The 18,488-nt window shown below is 43.9% G+C and overlaps 1 protein-coding gene across 1 annotated transcript in view; it reads right to left on the bottom strand.

Moving 5' to 3' along the window:
* PDXDC1 (pyridoxal dependent decarboxylase domain containing 1) overlaps positions 1–18,488 on the bottom strand; it is a 1,210,974-nt gene that overhangs the window by 250,301 nt on the left and 942,185 nt on the right. Inside the window, exon 18 of the mRNA XM_069647127.1 lies at positions 53–171. Within this exon, the coding sequence (XP_069503228.1) occupies positions 53–171 (119 nt within the window). The remainder of the gene's footprint in view (positions 1–52; positions 172–18,488) is intronic.

Below are 18,488 nucleotides of genomic sequence, written 5' to 3'. Positions count from 1 at the left end.
AACATATCTGTTGTACACAATATAAAGCAACGATAAACCAGAAGGGTGTTACCTGATGAAAAGGAAAGGTCAGATTCCAGTTCAAGTAATTTTTTCAAAAGAGCAGAGGCAATTTTTTCTGCTTCTGCTTCCCGCTTGACTGTATCCGGTTCATCACTGCCATGTTCAAACCTTCAGAATATAAGAGTAGGAAAATAAGCACTGGCATCTGTGCAGATAGGAAGCAACGGTTACACAATGTAGTGGGATGTGCACGACTGAAATGTGAAATGTCAAGACAATTCCCTTCTCCAAAAAATGTATTAATTTGAATGCAAATCAACATCTTGAAAACAGTCACAGTTCACTGGATCATGCACAAAGCATAATGCTTAAAGAGTGACTATTTTTATCCTGTGGATTTCGTCAATGTGAGACCACAATGGTATCTGTTGGGGATGAGAGTTCAGGAACGGGGATACTCCTCAACAGCTGGGATCCTACAACAGAATCACCAAGTATTTGAATGAGAACTGAGTAGATTAAATGGTTTATGGCCTCATTTGGAGGTTTATGGGTGTGAATTGCCATTGTAGCATGTACAAAACTTTTGTCAATTGTAACCTTATGTTCTAGCTATAGAAAAAGAAGAGAAAAACATGGATACAAGAGGAGGGTGCTCTTTGAAACGTTATTTACCTTCAAAGTTCAAAACCCAACCACAGCAAACATCACTGGAATTTTAAATTGCCTTCATGGTCCCAACAACATCTCCAAATGCTGTAATATCACCACAGGGTGGATGAGTGTCCAACACAAAGACAATCAGAGATGGCACACAAAGACCTAGGCCCCAAAAGAAATACCTGCTCAGAATTCATTCTCCAGGGGTCATGTTTAATTTTGAAGCAGTCATTCATTTAGTTGTGTTATGGTTAATAAAGAAAAACAAAATGACAAAATACTAAGACACACACAAATGACGTTTAAAAAAAAAAATCAGTGCTCATAACAATGCTAATGCAAATTGCGTAAAATTAGGCCATACGGTTGAAAGGGGCGTCTTAAGGCATCAAGTCCTAAAAAACACTATTAAGTCAAAACAATCCCTTTTTGGTAAAATATACAGCACTGTTCAAGTCAATGAGGTTAAAATGTACATGGCTAAATTAAAGTTGGACCTTTAGCAACAAGAAAAGTTGAAGCAAGAATATGTACAGCGGTAAAATTAAAGAGATGCTGTTCTCCAGCATCAAGCGTGACCACAAACTTATTGAAGAATAGTAATAGCAGAGCAGTCGCCCGTAAGATGTTTAAGTGACTCTACCTTTAAGCCCCCTTCTTCGTTACAGTCCACAAGATCTACTAAGCCCCCTACAAAATTCTATCAGACTCAACGTTCAAGGGTATGCAATTGATTGAGCTTAAAGTGTAAATACATGTAGAACATTCTGCTAGATAGGAAAAGATTAATATATCTAGGCAATTCATCTCTTCCCATAAACCTTGCATATTCCTTATAGGGCTTGTATGTATGTAATTGATCCAGTCATGTGTGTACAGCGTCGTTTTTACCTTGCAAGAATTCCAAATCAATTCCTCTGCATCTGATTGAATTCTATAAGTCAGTGCAGACATTTCTTTTCTAAAGATGTTTATAGAATAGACAGACTGTTGCTGAAATATAGTATAAATGTTATCATACAGTGAGTTGGGGGGGGAGGGGTTGACCATCTTAGCACATACACACAGCTGCTTCCACAAAACATTTGAGCGAACAGAAACCAAACCCTTAACGTTTTCTTCCAAAGCATGACTTGTAGAACATTTAAATGTGGGCCCAAGTCAAGAAGAATTTTATCTAAACCATAGCTAATGGATGTTTCAACCATGGCTAAGTAGAATCTTATTAGCGTAAAATAAGATTATTCCCAAAACTTGCTGTGGGTCCTCTTTAATTTGGCTAACAATGGTAGGCACTTGGCTCTCAATCTGTCCCTGAAGTCTGTAATTGACAGCTTGTTATAGATAAGTTAAGCCCAGGTATTGTAGCTAAGGAACTCTACAAGCCTTCCGTCTCAGACTTTCCAAACCATCAATTTATGCTTCGTTTTTGTAGTATAGACCACAATTTTCGATTTGGAGCCGTTTACCAAAAGATTTGGCTCAAAAGCATATTCCGAAAACAAATCTAACTTCCTCTGCAAACCCAAAGGTGTCTTGTCAAAAAAGACCCAAGTCTGCAATGGCGAGCCAGTTTACTTTTAAAAGAGCCAATTCTAATAGGGTAAGTAATAGCTGTGACCACAAAGTATCAATGTCAGATATTGCATCATTTGTAAAGTGCCGCGTTGTGGAGGTAAGCTCCAGGCACCCAGATCCATATTGCCCTGAAGCCCTACTGAACATTATTATATCTGCATGCTCGGTATGCCCTGCACGAGCACCTAATGCAATTCCTGATGCGTGCTTGGAACGAAATTCCACCTAGATTCGTATTTGCCCTACACGACGAATCCGCTTCAAAGATGGCCGCCGCCTTGACCCCTGCCTGGCTTCACTGTGTGCCTGGCCCCCTCCTCTGCCTCGGAGTGGCTGAGCGCCACATCAATACCAGCAGCCAATAGCCAGCAGGCTATCAGCTAGCCTGGAAGTAAGGCCGGAAAGAAGGCTGCATGCTGATGGAGCTGACTGAGCGCAACTAGCGCCTGGCGCGGTCAGGCTCCCCGTCTCTAAAAATGCCGCCGTATCTGGGACATCTAGGTGAGTGCACAATCTGCACAAATTACGGAACTCAGACTAAGCCTTTCGTGTTCACCAAACTCAGATCAATGCATGCAACCTTACGCGTTCTCAACTGTTTAGCCATTTTGGGGCATTTACGCACTGTAACCCTAAAACCCAAACGCATCGCTTTACAAACATTTCTTACTATTAATGGTTTGCCAATTAGATTACAGCACAATCGATACCTGCACCTGTTATACTCTCGTTTGATGTAACCTGGCCCACTAAATTTGCAAGTCGAACCAGCCTATGTACAGTAATAGTCACATTACCAGCCAAAGTGAAGTATAATGTCTGCCTTAATATACTTTACTGCTTACACTAACACTGCATACTCTATGTCACAACTAATGCTCGTTAGCCCATTACTTCAATAACGCTATTCCTTTTACCTGACCTCATATTGTTGTTAGATAGTGCTGTGGTTATCTATACTGCAGAGGGAATTCAGCTCTAAGTGCGCGCTGCTAACCGAGTGAACCACCAACTGCACCAGAACTTGTGCTAAGCTACTGCCTATTACCATAATGCCAGAAATTGTGTGAACCTAATCTGCTAGCGATTACCTAGATATCACTGTGGCCTGCCACTAGACATAGTTACACACCCTGAGGATAGAATGATCATCACTCTCCTCTATCTGACCACTCTCTGGTCCACAAAGGTATTAGTAAACCACCCACCGCAATTTAGGACTACCACAATGCTGGACCTTGATAAGAGCCGACCGGCTATCACCCTGGGTACTGACCTTTGGTCCACAAAGTTACCTGTTCCCAACCTTACCCTAACAAATACCCCGTGTGACACCATAAGCAGAAATGCCAAATTACAATCTAGATGACCTAAAATGTATGAACCACTAGCTAGACTTCTTACTGAATCCAGCAATAGAAGAGACCTCCAATTAAATGCCACCAAACCAAACTTCTCCCCCACCAAGAGAGAATCCTACCACAACAGCCCTACTAACAAATACCACAAACTAATAGTCTAACCAAAAATAAACAGATGCGTCACCCCTGCGACACTTAAACACTCCTCTCAAGGGTGCCCTTATTAATGCTAGGTCAATAATAGCACATGCCACTGAAATTGCTGATCTCATCCAAATAGGTGAATAGGACTTCCTAGCCATAACGGAAACATGGCTTCACCAAGCGGCTGGCCCTGCCCTGATGCTTGCCTTGCCCCCTAAGTATAATATTCTCAGAAAAGAAAGAACCAACTCTCGAGGAGGCGGCATAGCCATTATCGCAAAAAATAATCTTACAATAAAAATAGAAACGCCCTTGCACACCAAATCCTGCAAATCCTTAACTGCCAAACTCTTAACATCATGCTCTCAATCCATCAATATACACCTCATCTACAGGCCACCAGGTCCCATCAGAACTTTTGAGGAGGACATCTCTATGATCTTTTCAAACAACCTAAAAAACTCATCTCAAGCTATCCTACTAGGAGATCTGAACTTAGGTTTCAATAACCACAAAGACCTGCAAGCGACCACAATATCTAATGTCTTTACAGAACTTGGATTTACCCAAAGAATCTCACAACCCACCCATGAGAAAGGCCAAACACTCGACTGGGTAGCTGACCACAACTGTAATATAACTATTACTGGTGTCAGCCCACAAATCTGGACAGATCATGCGCTAATAACATTCCTCATAAATGAAAAAAACCACCCAACCTAAGGAAAATGTATTAGCTCCTCCCATACCAATGAGAAATAAAAAAAACAATCACGGACAAACTGCTACCACTAGTCCTCCCAACTTTAAATGCCCTACCTGAATCACTAGACCCTACAGCTCTAGTGAACAAATTCAACTCAACCATGGCCAAAGCCTTGGACACTATTGCCCTTTTGAAACTGAGAAAAAGTAAGCCTAGAGCACACTTAAATGCCTGGTTCACCCCACACCTTAAGTCATTAAGGAAAGAAAAACGCAGGTGCAAATCTTATTGGAGACTGACTCCAACTGAGACTAATAAAGCAGCTCTCATCAACGCCTCTAACAAAAAAAAAGCGAAATACGGAGAGAAAAAAAGGAGAGCTTTGACAACAGAATACTGCAGGCAAAATCTGGAACCAAAGAGTTATTAATTATACTGAAGGAACTGGAAAACCCTACCCCTGCTCCTGACAACTGTGACAAAAACAAAATGTGGTGTTGCAACATCCAAAAAGCGCTAAATGAAAAAAAATTGCTACACTCCAAATCAAAATTGAAAAAAAAATATATTCCTCCCTCGACCAAAGAGGCAAACTACCCACTACCACTAAACCAGAGCAAAAATTCAATTTCACTAAAGTAACTATCCTAGAGATTGAAAATATAATACTCTCGCTCAAACCGTCTAACTGCCGAGGCACATCTGCCCAGCTCAACTAATAAAAGATGCTGCGAGAGACCTAGCCCCATTTATATCCAAACTCATTAATGCTTCCTTTTCATCAGGCATGATACCAAATAACCTCAAACAATCTTGGGTCCTCCCCCCTACAAAAAGAAAACTCTGGACCCGTCCATCCCGGCAAACTGCAGGTCGATTACAACGGTGCCATTTCTATTAATAATACTGGACAGAGTGGCTTACCTACAGGTTTCAGGCTGCAACACGGTACCGAAACCGCGCTTATCGATCTGAAAACCCAGGTTGACGAGTTGAGAGACCAAGGAAAAACTGCCTTACTCCTCCTACTGGATCTCTCAGCAGCATTTGAATTGGTGGATCACGAAGTGCTCTGTACCCACCTGGAAACTGCTGCCCACTTCTCCTCACATGCCATAGCATGGATCAAGTCATTCTTAAGTGAAAGAACTATGAGGGTTTTCTCTACCTCAGCAGCGGCTGACCCCGTACCTATTAAAGGTGCGTACCCCAGGACTCCTGCGTCTCTCCAACCATGTATAACATTTTCACTAAGCCCCCGTTTGATGATCTGAACCTTCTGGGTGTCACCTACAGAAACTATGCAGATGACACTCAGATTCTCATCCCACTTTCGGGGGATTATGAACAGGATTTGGCCTTGGTGAATAAGATATACCTCATCATCCAGGCATGGATGGCCCGTCACGGTCTATGCCTGAATGATGACAAAATGGAACTTATCATAATTGGGACTTCACAAAATATCAAAAAACAACTGACTATTCTTCCTTTGTTATAGATGGCAACACTATTAAAGTAGCGAAAGGGGTAAAAACTTTAGGTTTTTACCTCGACTCCTGCCTCTCTAACAAAGCAGGTGAATGCGATGGCCTCCACTACGGCATACACCTGCAGGTTGATTAGAGCAGCAAAACCATACTTGCCCACTACTAGCTGCCTCACTTTAGCAAGAGCACTGGTATTATCCGAATTGGATTACTGTAACGCTCTATACCTAGGGTCTAATAAACATACTTTGCAAAAAATCCAAACTCTGCAGAATAATGCACTCAGAGCCACCCTAGGAATCCCAAGAAGAGAGCATATATCAGAAGTTAGAAGACAATCTAAATGGCTCTCTACAGCTGACAAAATAAAATTGAAAACGGCCTCACTAACGTTCAAAAGTATCAATGACTTAGCTCCCAAATACCTAATAGAAAGGTTCAAAAGAAGAACTTCCAACAGACCCACTAGAGAAGCGTACACCAACTGTCTAGCTGTGCCCCCATTCAAATTGACTACTGCCGGAGGCAACAGTTTCCTGGTCAAAGCGGCCCAGGTGTGGAATTCCCTCCCAACCTCTCTAAGGTCTGACCAATCTTACCCACACTTCAGACTTAACTGTATCAAATGGCTCAAAGAAAACAACCTATAATTGTCGCCCTGACTACTTGTGCTCGCCCTATCCGAAAATCTGTGGCATACCGCATATTTTTATGCACACCTCTCCTTGCACACCTTGCCTTGCACATTGACTATTATTGTATACTGTGTATATACCAATGTGTATAAAATTATGTATTGTAATTATTATCCTTGCTGTTAACTATTCCTTCTATTATTCTGCAATTTGTAACTGTAACTTGTAAGCTTAAAGCATTCTTGTTCACGCGCCCGGATACCTTTGGGTCAGGCGCGCGCTATAAATAAACAAACATATACAGACTGAAGAGGGCTGGGGCCAAGACACAGCACTGCTTCACTTAGACATGCGTATCAACAGGCCTAGCCAACTCTGGTAAATATAATCTTTATTGTTGTATTCTGATGGAGAAGTGAAAGTACCTTGAGGGAATGTTCCAAGACAATAGCTTGTTCCAGAGTATGCTCCTATTTACCCGATCAAAAGCATTGCTCATACCCATAGTTGCAATGTAAGAAGGTCCAATTGCACTATGTTTAACCTCTGCCAAGATATGGGAAACACCATTAAGTGAGGTACCCAACGATCGCCTGAAACTGGAAAGAAAGCCAATTCTAGTCACCCAAGTATTCAAGTCTTTAAAAATCAAGGAGGCGAAAATTGTGTTTGAAGCATCAAGTAACACTATAGGCTATAGTTGGTTCTCATGGCCTTCTTTTTTAAATATTGGGATTATAATGGAGGCGGTCCAAGTGTGGAGGACTTGCATGGAACAAAGAACATCTCTAAACAAGGAGAGTAAAATATGTGACCATAAGTCAGGGTCCTTTTTAATAACAGCCGGAGATGGGCAGTCAGGGCCAAGCGCCCTAGAGGATTTGGCACTAATTGCTAGTCTGACGTCATCAAGGGTCCAGTGAGAATCCACACTGTATAAATAGTCTGTGGAAAGAGGACTATGGGTTTATGAGCAGGTCTAGCAAATAAGGAATCAGAAACTCGACAAAGGTACGTTCGTCAATGATACACATAGGTTCTAGATCAGCCCTACCTTGGATAGAATTAGGAAATTCCCACAATTTCGAGGAATTACACGTTAAATAGTGCTTCTAACATGTACTGGTTATCTTTAATGTACAGTTGATATTTTAGGGATTTTATATAGTTTTTATACCTTCCCCTCTTAATAGTATCATAATGTAAATCTAGATTATGGGTGAGCAGTTTAATCTGTTATTTCTGGTCACGTTTTGCTCTTGCTACCCTAGGGTCATATCGATGGTCATGCTTTTTAGGAACAAGAGAGAGTCCCTTCCCAGTCAGGCATTTCAAGCAATAAAAAATAGTGGCATTAAAATTACTAACAGAGAAGACATCACTGGAACATCCGCCATGATCATGTAAACTTTTAATAGCAGCCGAAAATTGCAGCAGTTCCCTCTGTTATCAGAATGCAGTTGCCAGAATTAGGTGGCGGAACGTCATCCGTTGGCTCTGCAGCATGACAAAACACTGATTTGTACCCGTTTTTTTCTTGGACATCAGTCCCACATAAGTGAGCTGAGCGAGCGTAGTTTTACATGCTGCATCGCCCAATGGATTAGAGATGCCTAGAGCAGGGTTGGCCTCCTTCCCAATACTGTTGTGGCTACGAAGATTGTATGAGGAGGAAGTGGGAGCAGCCATTGTGAGCGGGGTAAGAGCCAAAGGTAACCAAGGGTGAGCAGTAACAAATAAAATGTCAGTGTGGTAAGGACGTTAGAACCGGCCGGCGATGCAGGGAAGAAGACGGAGTCATTTTGGAAAAACAGAATTTACTAGCTTCAATACGTTTCCAGATTATCCCATGTCCACTCATCTGCTGCGGACCACCGCAGGCTACACTTGCCCAAACTTCTGCATGGAAGTGGGCTTTTGAAGACACTCCTCCTCTTCCTGCCGCTGCCATCAATAGGACCAGTAGAAAGACTGCAGGTCAATAAGAATCCAACACAAGGTGCTAGTCCCAGGGAAAACAATATAGTTCCATTACAAAAAGATGCAGCTTGGCTCACTGCACACCACAGACCACAATTGCCCACACTACCGTGCCTTTTTAAGCACTCAGTCGTCCCTCTCCTTCATGGTTCTGTAGGAAACCATGCTGCAAAGTAGGCATTTAATGCCATGGTGCCGTGAAAAGTACTGCACAAGCCCATGTCTCATTACCACTTTGGCAGCAACTTTAAAGTAACTGAAAATCTTCATCCCTGAAAGGTGCCATTGGCCAGACATTTAAGAAATCCTGATTGAGTACTCCTTGCCAGAAATACAAAACGGTAAAATGTCAAAATGCCGAATGCATAGAGGTTTACAAAAAACAATTCAAAGTCTGACAAATATTCAGAGTAAGGAAAACATTCCTGAATGTAAGGCAAGTATTTAGGGATCACTCATGACTACTGGAATAAAATATCAAAAGTGGCTGCTATGAAAGTATTTTGGTGGTTTTCTGAGCTTCAAACTTTCAGGCACAGAAACAACTTTCCTGCGTCTTTGGTAGACCCACCCGGTGATGTGGTGGTTTTTTAAGATTTTAGAATAATCCCCCAATTTGTGGAGTGTATGGATTACGACGCAGACTCTAGGATAGAGAACTAGATATTTGCAGGTATGCCTTTACAAGATGGAACTACTGCTAAACTGCACCCTGCACCACCAGACCGTTTTAGCTTCAACCTATCATATGTCATGTTTTTACAAGCAACTATACAGAGGACTCAGATTATCTTTCTAGGTACTTCTGTTGCCATTCATTAAGAAGGAATTTTAGAACCAGTGCCAGAGGAGGGTCACGAGAGGCAACCTAGTCTGTGAAAACATGTATTAACCTTTAGTCCAACCAAACTCAGTCAATGTAAATTGAGCTGAGCATTAAGGGACACTTCAGGATCTATAGAGGTGGTGTACAGGTACAATGAACCATAGTCAAGTATTGGAATTCCTAGTTACCCATCAAATCAAAATGGGGCTTTTGAACTACAACCTTTATCAATCTTTTGGGTTTGCCATAGTTTGTACACGGGTATTTGTGAGACTCCCAACTCTCCTATCAGGTGCTTGACTGCATCTTTCACTCCGTTGAGGTCGTAGGCCTACTTACCCGATAAGGAAGGACTGCTAAATGTAGGTGTCCGCCTTGTAAGGCAGGTTATATCGTTAATTTATTAATGTATTCTTTTCACGTTACTTGCTACAGTTTCATAGTTTCATTCTTTTCTTCGCTTTTACTGTGTGCAAGTGTAAAGTGTAGGTAATATGACTTTGAGATTACCAATTGTTTGTGTATTTCTGTGTGTCCTATGTAAGATGGTTGTGTGATATAGGATTCTCTTACTTTTTACCTGCGTTGTGTGCATGTGCATTTTAAATTGCCTTCATGGCCCTAACATAACGTCTCCAAATGCTGTAATATCACCACAAGGTGGGGGAGTGTCTGACACAAAGACCATTTTAGAGACTGCACACAAAGACATAGGCTGCAAAAAAAGGCCTCTGCTCAGAATTCATTCTCCAGGAGTCATGTTTAATTTTGAAGCAGTCTAGCAGGCTGCAAATTAGGCATTTAATGTCATGTTGCCCTGACTTACAAAAAAGCACTGCCTATGCCCATTTCTCATTACCACTTTGGCAGCAAGTTTAAAGTAACTGAGAAAATCTTAATTCCTGAAAGGAGCCATTGGCCAGACATTTAAGAAATCCTGATTGAGTACTCATTGCCAGAAATACAAAAGGGTGAAATGTAAAATGCAGAATGCATAGAGGTTAAAAAAACAAAAATAAAACAATTAAAAATCTGAAAAAGATTTATAAGCATCAGAGTGGAAAAAGTAACCGCTTCAGAGCAAGGCAAATTCCTGAATGTAAGACAGATGTCTGCAGCAGATTTGTTAGCGCCACAACCGACCAAAACTAAATCCTGCTTCCAAAAGTGACATTCCTCGACTGGACTAAGCACAGAAGGCGGTCTCAAATAGATACTGGAACCCAAGCAGTGGTCTCTGTGGAAAGAGTCAAGGGGACCTCATTACGGGTCCGGCGGTAACCCTGCTGCTGCTACTGGTGGGTTGCCGTCAGACCCATAATATTTTACCAGTGCCCGACTTCCCGGTGCCACCGGCTCATTAAGAGTCCCGCAGCACGGGAAGTCAGGCGCCGGCAAATTATAAGTCCCCATTTCCATAGAGTCCTACAAGACTCTATGGGAGTGGGGACATGGACGCACCGGCAATGCTGCTAACAGTGCCGGTGTACCCATTGAAGGGTTTGCCTACCGAGGCAGCTGTGCACGGCATGGTCGGACCTGTTGGGTGCAGGGCCACAGCAGTAAACAGGTAGTTTGCTATTCCGGAAACAACAAGCTACTTAAAAAGTATAACTTTGGAACTGATGACTTTAGCGCACAATACCCCAAACCATTTTAGGGTTGAACTCCATCTTCCTTCCCTGGCTCCTCTTCCAAGATGTGTTGACTTGTTCTCCCAATCGGAGGGATGGATCTTCCACCAGAACCACAGCAGCCTGAACCTTCATGCTTGACTACTGAGAGACTGAGATACAATGAGTGCTCCTTTCACCTCGGAGATCTGTTATGAAATCTGTCTATGCCTGCAGGTGACATACATTTTTGATTTGATGCCAGAAGAGGAACCTGAATCTTTTATCCTGTACTCTATCCCCTCTGAATTGTCTGCTATCTTTGCAGATTTGCACTGTGAAGGGTTACCATTGCTTCTATTTAGGTATTCAAGAGGTCACCGGCACAGGGCTTGTTTTTCACAATCTCCACTGTTATGCAGTTTGGCCGGGGGTTGTATAACCAGTTTCCTTCCCGTCAGTTTCTGGTTCCGGCGTGGGATTTAAGTTTAGTTTTAACGTTTCTTGTGGGTACCTGGTTTGAGCCCCTTCATTCCTGTTCTATTGCTCACCCTTAAGGTGATTTTCCTGGTTGATACAACTTTTATGAGATGGGTGAGTGAGCTCCAGGCATTGTCTGTTTTCCAACACTACGATGTTCTGATAGCAGCTCCCAAGTGGGGAGCGACCCAAGAAACCACAGAGTGGGATAGAGAAAGAGAGAAGTCCTGGAGTGGGGAAGGAACCTGGAAGCCCGATATTGGGGAGAAAGACCGAAAGGAACCTAATTGGGGAGAACGACGGATTAAAGTCTCCCTGAAGGGAGAAAGACTGTCATACTTTAACTGGAACAAGCAGCAGCAAGCGGTCTAACTGGACTGCTGGGACGACACTGCAGCCGTGTGTGAACTCTATATTTGCAACTGTGAACCTATGTCAAGACCTATGGTAAAGAGACAAAGGGATGGGAGGTGCGGGGGAGAGAAGGGCAGCGTTAGCCATTCCTTTCATTACGCAATTCCCCAAAAGTAGATCAGTTTGTTTTCTGATATTAGTTTTTGTAGGGAAATAAGTAAGGTGAAGATTAGGATTCCGGGAAGAGGATTTAATTTATGTTGCCACCATGACGAGCACCCTTTTGACTTTCTTTTGTATACAGTGCAGTTTAGAATTATAGAATTAGGGACATAATAGGCCTTTTTACACTAAAACAAGATTAAAAAACATGTATGAAACCTGTGTGAAACATGCCTCGTTGTCAGTCTCCTAATTCTGACCCTCCACACATGATTAAATGAACACAAAACATTCCAACACGAAAAGATGATCTTTTTTCCTTTGACTGGAAATGAAAGCAATAAACTTGGTGTTAGGAAAGGTTTTGTTTTTGAAACTTTCCCTCCATATATTTGTATGACACAGACTTTCTTTTTGCTTAGCTTGAACCCTGTCCTGATTTTTTGAAGGTAAGTAAAGCCTTCTGCTTTACTTCCCACCTCCCTGTTTTGCTCATTTGTATGGGGAAACCGACTAATCCCGAAGACTATCAGTACCGAGAGACTATGGGCCTCCTCTTATGAGTCAGCCGGTCCGGAAAGAACGGTGGTGGTAAAACTGCCACCACTGTTCTTTCCGGACCGGCTAATTCCGAGTCCTGCAGGCGGTAGGTGTCACTCCCGCCAGGTCTGACCTGGCGGGTTTAACACCACCCGCCTGCAGGCGGAAATTGAAACACTGGCTCCGACTTAGACGGAACCAGTGTTTCTATGCTCCCCATCCCCAGGACTCCATGGGAATGGGGACTTACACAATTCCGCCTCCGGAATTCCCAGGTCACCGGGCTCGTAATGCCCTGGTAATTCCGGGAATCACGGAGGCGGAATGGTAATACGAGTCCGGCGGTAACCTGCCGGTTTTTCCGGCTCGGTTACTGCCAGACTCGTGATGAGGCCCTATGTCTCTCAGTGTGAATTCTTGTATTTTTACAATTGCACACATCACCTAACGGTGCAATGCAGTTAGGATACGTTGTACCTGGATATCTTTTTAGAAAATTTTTGGTTGCTTGTACAATGTGCCAGAGACAAGCTGGTGGAAGCTGTGATATTTGTACTGGTTTTGTGTTATTTTACTTGTGTACTTATGCACTTACCACAAATGGCTACTAAAAGTGGCTAGCACCCCAAGATGGCCATGCCACAAGTTGAGCTCCTGCAACTGTGGATCATTGTTGGAGCCAAGACTAAGAACAGAAGCCCACTAACAACCCGAAGATGACCACGGAAGCTGACCAGCATCGACTACAGTGCTGTCCTGGTGAAGTCTTGCCCCTCTGTCCTAATCTCAACAAGTCTTTGTTGGTGCTTCAGTCCGTAGACAGGTGGGAACAACCAGTCTCAACCACTCCTCGAGGATCCATGCATGCTGAGCATTTGGAAGTGTGTCTGGACCAACCAGTTCACTGACAACTGAGAGCATTATGAAGCTAGACACAGACAACAGATTCAAAGTTCGAAATAAAATGGTTTATTAAATCAAATGTCAGGATGGTTTAAGGCCTAACTTGCCCTGTGCTAAGGTGGTATTTCCCTACCTGAATGAAACTAAGGAAAGTCTGAGTCAAAAAGTTCAACTTAAAAGTCGGTCTGTGTCCAAAACAAACTCTTGCCCTCACAATTAAAGCTAAACAATGTGTAGGGATGTCAATAATAAGATAAATGGTGATCACACAGAGTTCTGAGCTTCATCCAGTTCCTAGCTTCCTTTTCAGCTCCAGCTCCCCAAGTTCAAGACAATTCCACAAAAGTCTTGAGATTACCTTTCCCAAGTTCAAACAGTTTCACAAATCCTTGGGGTTCCCTTCCACAAGTTCAGGATAGCACAGTTCCAAAGACAGGGGTATTGAGGGCTCTGTTCTTAAGACAGTATTACAGTTTATTCAGTCTTTTCAACACAAATCCAGGTCAACTTGACCCTCCTTCTGGATTACATTAACAGTTCACTTACAGTGCTCCGCCTTGGTTTGTTTCACAATGTCTTCGGCTTTCACAATTGAGGTTCCCTGGTCTAGGCGCAGTTGTCAGACCACACGGTCCACCCATCACAGGTTGTAAAACCAGGAACCCTAGGCTCTTCAGATCACAGAGGTTCTTCCATCTTTGCCCTGTGTACATATTCCCATTCAGCTATCTTCTCCTTGTTGGCATCATGGCGTTATGTGCAGATTCACACACTCCTGGTTAACCTCTTGGCCTCGCAAAAATGTGTTGCACATCCTATGCCAGTCTTTGGCCTGGCCACACTATATTCATTCCCAGTTCACTTTGTGGTGGACTTATTTATTCACCACCTGTCATGCTCTTTCACATTTGCGCTCTTATTTCGTATGTTGCTTTCAAATGTGCACTTCCACTTGTAGCTTTGCCCACAAAGTTCTCATTCAGTTAAGTATTCAATGTTCATGATTTGACTTTGCTGCTTAATACTTATTCAGCCTGTGGCTTCAATCTGTACATGTAATTTAATTCTGGAATCTATTTCATTCATACAGCATTTCTCAGTTATACGTAGCCCCTAGGTGTGCCCTAGCTCAGAGTAAAATTTATCTGCACTCACCGGTCCTTGCTGTTCCTCTCCAGCGGCTCCTTCACTTCACTTCACTTCTGCTTCGCCGGCTGTCTTGCCAGTAAACGTGAGCCCCGCTTGCACTTTGGGTGCATCTCTGTACTCCGTGCCAGCTCCGCTTACACAGACGCTGGCGGCGCCTTTTCTTCCTTCTCCTTGATTTGCAGCTCCAGCTGCTCTTTGCCGACCATGGAGACTCCCACTCCTGTGGAATTTCAGCTGCCCAACTTGGCCTGGGTTGCACAGATCTTCTGGGTCGTCTGTCGGCATCCTGGATTCCTTTCAGGACCCACCATGGCTGCCTCCTCACAGAAAGGTCTCCCTGCTGGCCTCTCCCACAGAGGCCTCCCTGTTGGTGTCTCCCCAATGCTCTTTTCCTCTCCTCTTATACACCTGCAACCACTTGACAGGTTGCAGGTGGGAGCTCTCAATTGGATTTGCCAGACTGTAGTTAGAGGGACATGCCTAACCTTCACAGTACTCTGCAGGCATCTTCCTCATCCCAGTACTAGAGTGATGAAAAGGAGTTCCTTGTGTTGACTACTCCTGGTCACCTCTTGCCAGTACTGTTTACAATAGCCATTAAAGGCTGGGGGAGGGGGTTTAGGTTGGTTCTCAGAGGGGAAAGGGGGCACCATTCATTTTCTAGATGAAAATATATGTATTGAATCAAATGTGATGAATTAACTAATATAATTTGACCATACATGAAATTAACTCTATGTCAGGTTTACGCTTATGAAAACATAGTTTTTTGCTATCAAAACTTAGTATTGAATTCTATTTATTAAATTGCATAGGATTTGCTATTCATAAAGACTGTTTGTTCATACAAACACACTTGGTCTTCAGGGGACGCGAGTGTTCCACAGTTTGTGGACACCGGTTCCTTTCTCCATGTCGTTGCATACAGAAAACAGTGACTGAGGCTGCAGGGCGCCTGCTTCAGCTTTGCTTATAGACCAAGAGCAACACTTTTGACACCAATAATGCATTTATGGATTTCCCGTAAAACTTCATGGTGCCCTCATGTGGGAAGTTTTGGGGATCCAATCTGCACCTAGAGGATATTTCAAAACGATGCATCTGCGGAGGGAAGCTATCCCTTAGAAAGGGATAACAGGGGGTTGGAGGGTGCTGTGAAGTGGCGAGCATATTGGCGGCTTAAGCGTTGAGCTTCGTAATCCAACAACTATCCTTATAATCGCCTGTGTGCAAGAAGTTGATTTTATGCAAAAAAGGTGCTGGCATGGTGTAGAGGTTCCCCAAGCAGTATGATACAAGTTCTTGGAGTACTCTGTCCCCTGCCTGACACTCCAGAGACAAACTAAACTGGGATTGGGTCCTGTGGCCTTGGGGCACGCCTCCCTACAAAGGCTTGACACCCAGCGCCAGAGGAGTGGATGTGGAAATGGCAGAGATCCGTGATCGGGTATGGCCGCCGGGTAGTGAGGATCAGGAGCTGTTGCATGAGAGTCGGCTGAGTGTTGAATCCCCAATGTGCCCATGGAGGTAGAGGCTTCACGCTGCGAGTGCCTGCGCCGGCTCTGACCCACTATCTTGGGGCATGCCGCTCTCGGCGTTGCTGTGGTTTTTCCCTGCTGGGGCCCGTTAGGAGCATGGCTCACTGCTGTGGGCTGGATCCCGGCTCTGGGCGAGGTGAGATACAGCATGGTAAGTGATTGACCTGTGTCGAGACCGTGCGCTCTAGGTGCAGTCCACTGCCTTTGTTGGGACTGTGTCAGGGTTTTCCTGGGTTCCTGTAATATATGCTTTCTCTGTGGTTCGGTTTGATTTGTTTGGCCATAACTTTTATCTGCAGTGTGTGGACAGTCTGCCAAGCCAAGATGGTGGTTTGCATCTGGCACCCTGATTGGCTGGGGAGAGACAAGGGGCAGTGGCTAGGCATACTAAACTGCCTTTCATTGTCATCAGCCCAGCTGAGAAGACCTACTGTTCAGGAGCTCCATTACTTCAGGACAAAAAACTTTGGGGCATCTTTTGGAATTAAGAAGTTAACGTCTTTGGGTTTGAGGATAGAAGCAGGCAGCAGTTTAAGTCATTCAAGTTTCCAGCATAAGCTAAGTGTTCTACTGCTAATGTTCTGGATAGACTGTCTAATTAATTCAGTTTGTGGAAAGCTTGCATTTATTTAAACAAAGACTTTGAACTGCCTTTTCAAATAACTTCAGCTCGGGATTTAGTATAATGTTAGCGCTGAAGAGTGATCTGAATAGTTTTTGATTGAAAATAAACTGCCTTGTTACAGGTGATGCTTCAATTTTACTTCAGGTAACCATTAAGTGGTTATCAGGACTGGTGCCACAATGTTTTTGACAGGACTCACTCACCGTCAAAAAAAAGGAATATATTTCAATTTCTTTATTAGGTTTAGTATTTTCCTTGTGTGGCAACTTGCCCAGCGCATATTTCGATTCTTTTCCCAAATATTATTTCATGTTGGGAAAAGAACACGACTCAGCATGGATTGCACAGAGACTTTGGTAATGGACATTCATGTGTGTGCATCTTTTAAAGCGTGGGTTGCGCAGTGACTTTGCTTCAATAATTCTTTCATTGGAGACAGAAGGCCGCGGGTAGCGCAATGACTGGCAATGGAGGTTTTGGAAACAAGGACCTTCTTCTAGCAACTCAGGTTCACTTCAAATCCGCAACTCAAGCCTCAGGAGGATTTCAGAGACAGTGTTTATGGAGTATTTCATCTGAATGTTTTTTTTCTAGTTTAAAACTAAGCCACAAGGTCATGTAGAGTTGAACTAAATTAGATTAGTGAATCAGCCAACTCTTTTCAAGAACCTCAGTCTTTCATGTTAAGTTAACAAGTTACAAGTTTATTAAAAGGAACAGACAAGAAATAAAGGGCCTCATTACAAGCATGGCAGTCTGGGAACTACGGTACCGGTAAGCATTCCGGTACTGTAGTTCCCGGAACACCATACTACGAGCGGTGCTTGCGGGTGCCGGTCAGCCCGCCAGGTCAACCTGGCGGGCAGAGCGGCACCCGCGAGCAGAGCACGTCGGTTGCACTGGCACCACTCTGAATGGTGCCGATGCATCCGACGTCCCATTCCCATTCAGCCCTATGGGGCCGAATGGGGACGGAGGGTCCCTCATTCCCGGCACCCATGAATGAGCAATTACGGGGTCTGCCATACTCGGCATGACCCGGTAACTGCCCATTCGTGGGTACCGCAAAAAAATGGATACCGGCAGCAGCCATGCCTGTACTACAGGCACGGCTACCGCCAAACTCGTAATGAGGCCCCAAGACTACTTCTGGGCAGTTTGCAGAGTACCACCAGGTATTTCATTTTCTAAGGGGTCAGGGAAAGTAGGGGGCGGGAATGTATGTATGAGCGTAGTAATTAGCAAGACATGGTCTCTTTTCCTTCTTTCCTCTACAGATCCACAAGAAGTAGTTCAAGGAGATCTGGGATTTTATTATTTTATCCACTTCCCCTTTCCCCCTGAGTATGCCATGCTCAGCTGTTAGTCTGGTAGTTGAGGGCGTGACACTTTGGAGGGACTGTAGGGGTTCAGCAGCTTCTGCAGACAACTTTTCAAGTCTCAATCAGACAGACAGAGGGTTCTCTGGCCCTGGAGCAGGATCACCCCCGTTGCAGCGGCTGTAGCTCCTCTGGTCTACCTTTGAGTGTGACGGATGCTCTCGTCCGCTCCTTTAAGGGAAGCTGAGAGTGGGCACACAGACAGTCCAAGATCACTACTCACACATTGTACCTACTGGATATACCGGAAGATGGTGCCTGAGGTTTTGGGATTCTGCCAATGCACAATACTCAATCGCAGGAGTGGTGTGGAAGCAAGACACCACACATAGAAAGGATACCATTCCTGGACAGCAGCCCTC

The sequence above is a fragment of the Ambystoma mexicanum genome, chromosome 2q (assembly GCF_040938575.1).
Source record: "Ambystoma mexicanum isolate Mex_15411 chromosome 2q, UKY_AmexF1_1, whole genome shotgun sequence".
In the NCBI taxonomy this organism is placed as follows: Eukaryota; Metazoa; Chordata; class Amphibia; order Caudata; family Ambystomatidae; genus Ambystoma; species Ambystoma mexicanum.
The sequence above is the reverse complement of the archived record's forward strand: the minus strand, read 5'-3'. Positions and strand labels throughout refer to the sequence as shown.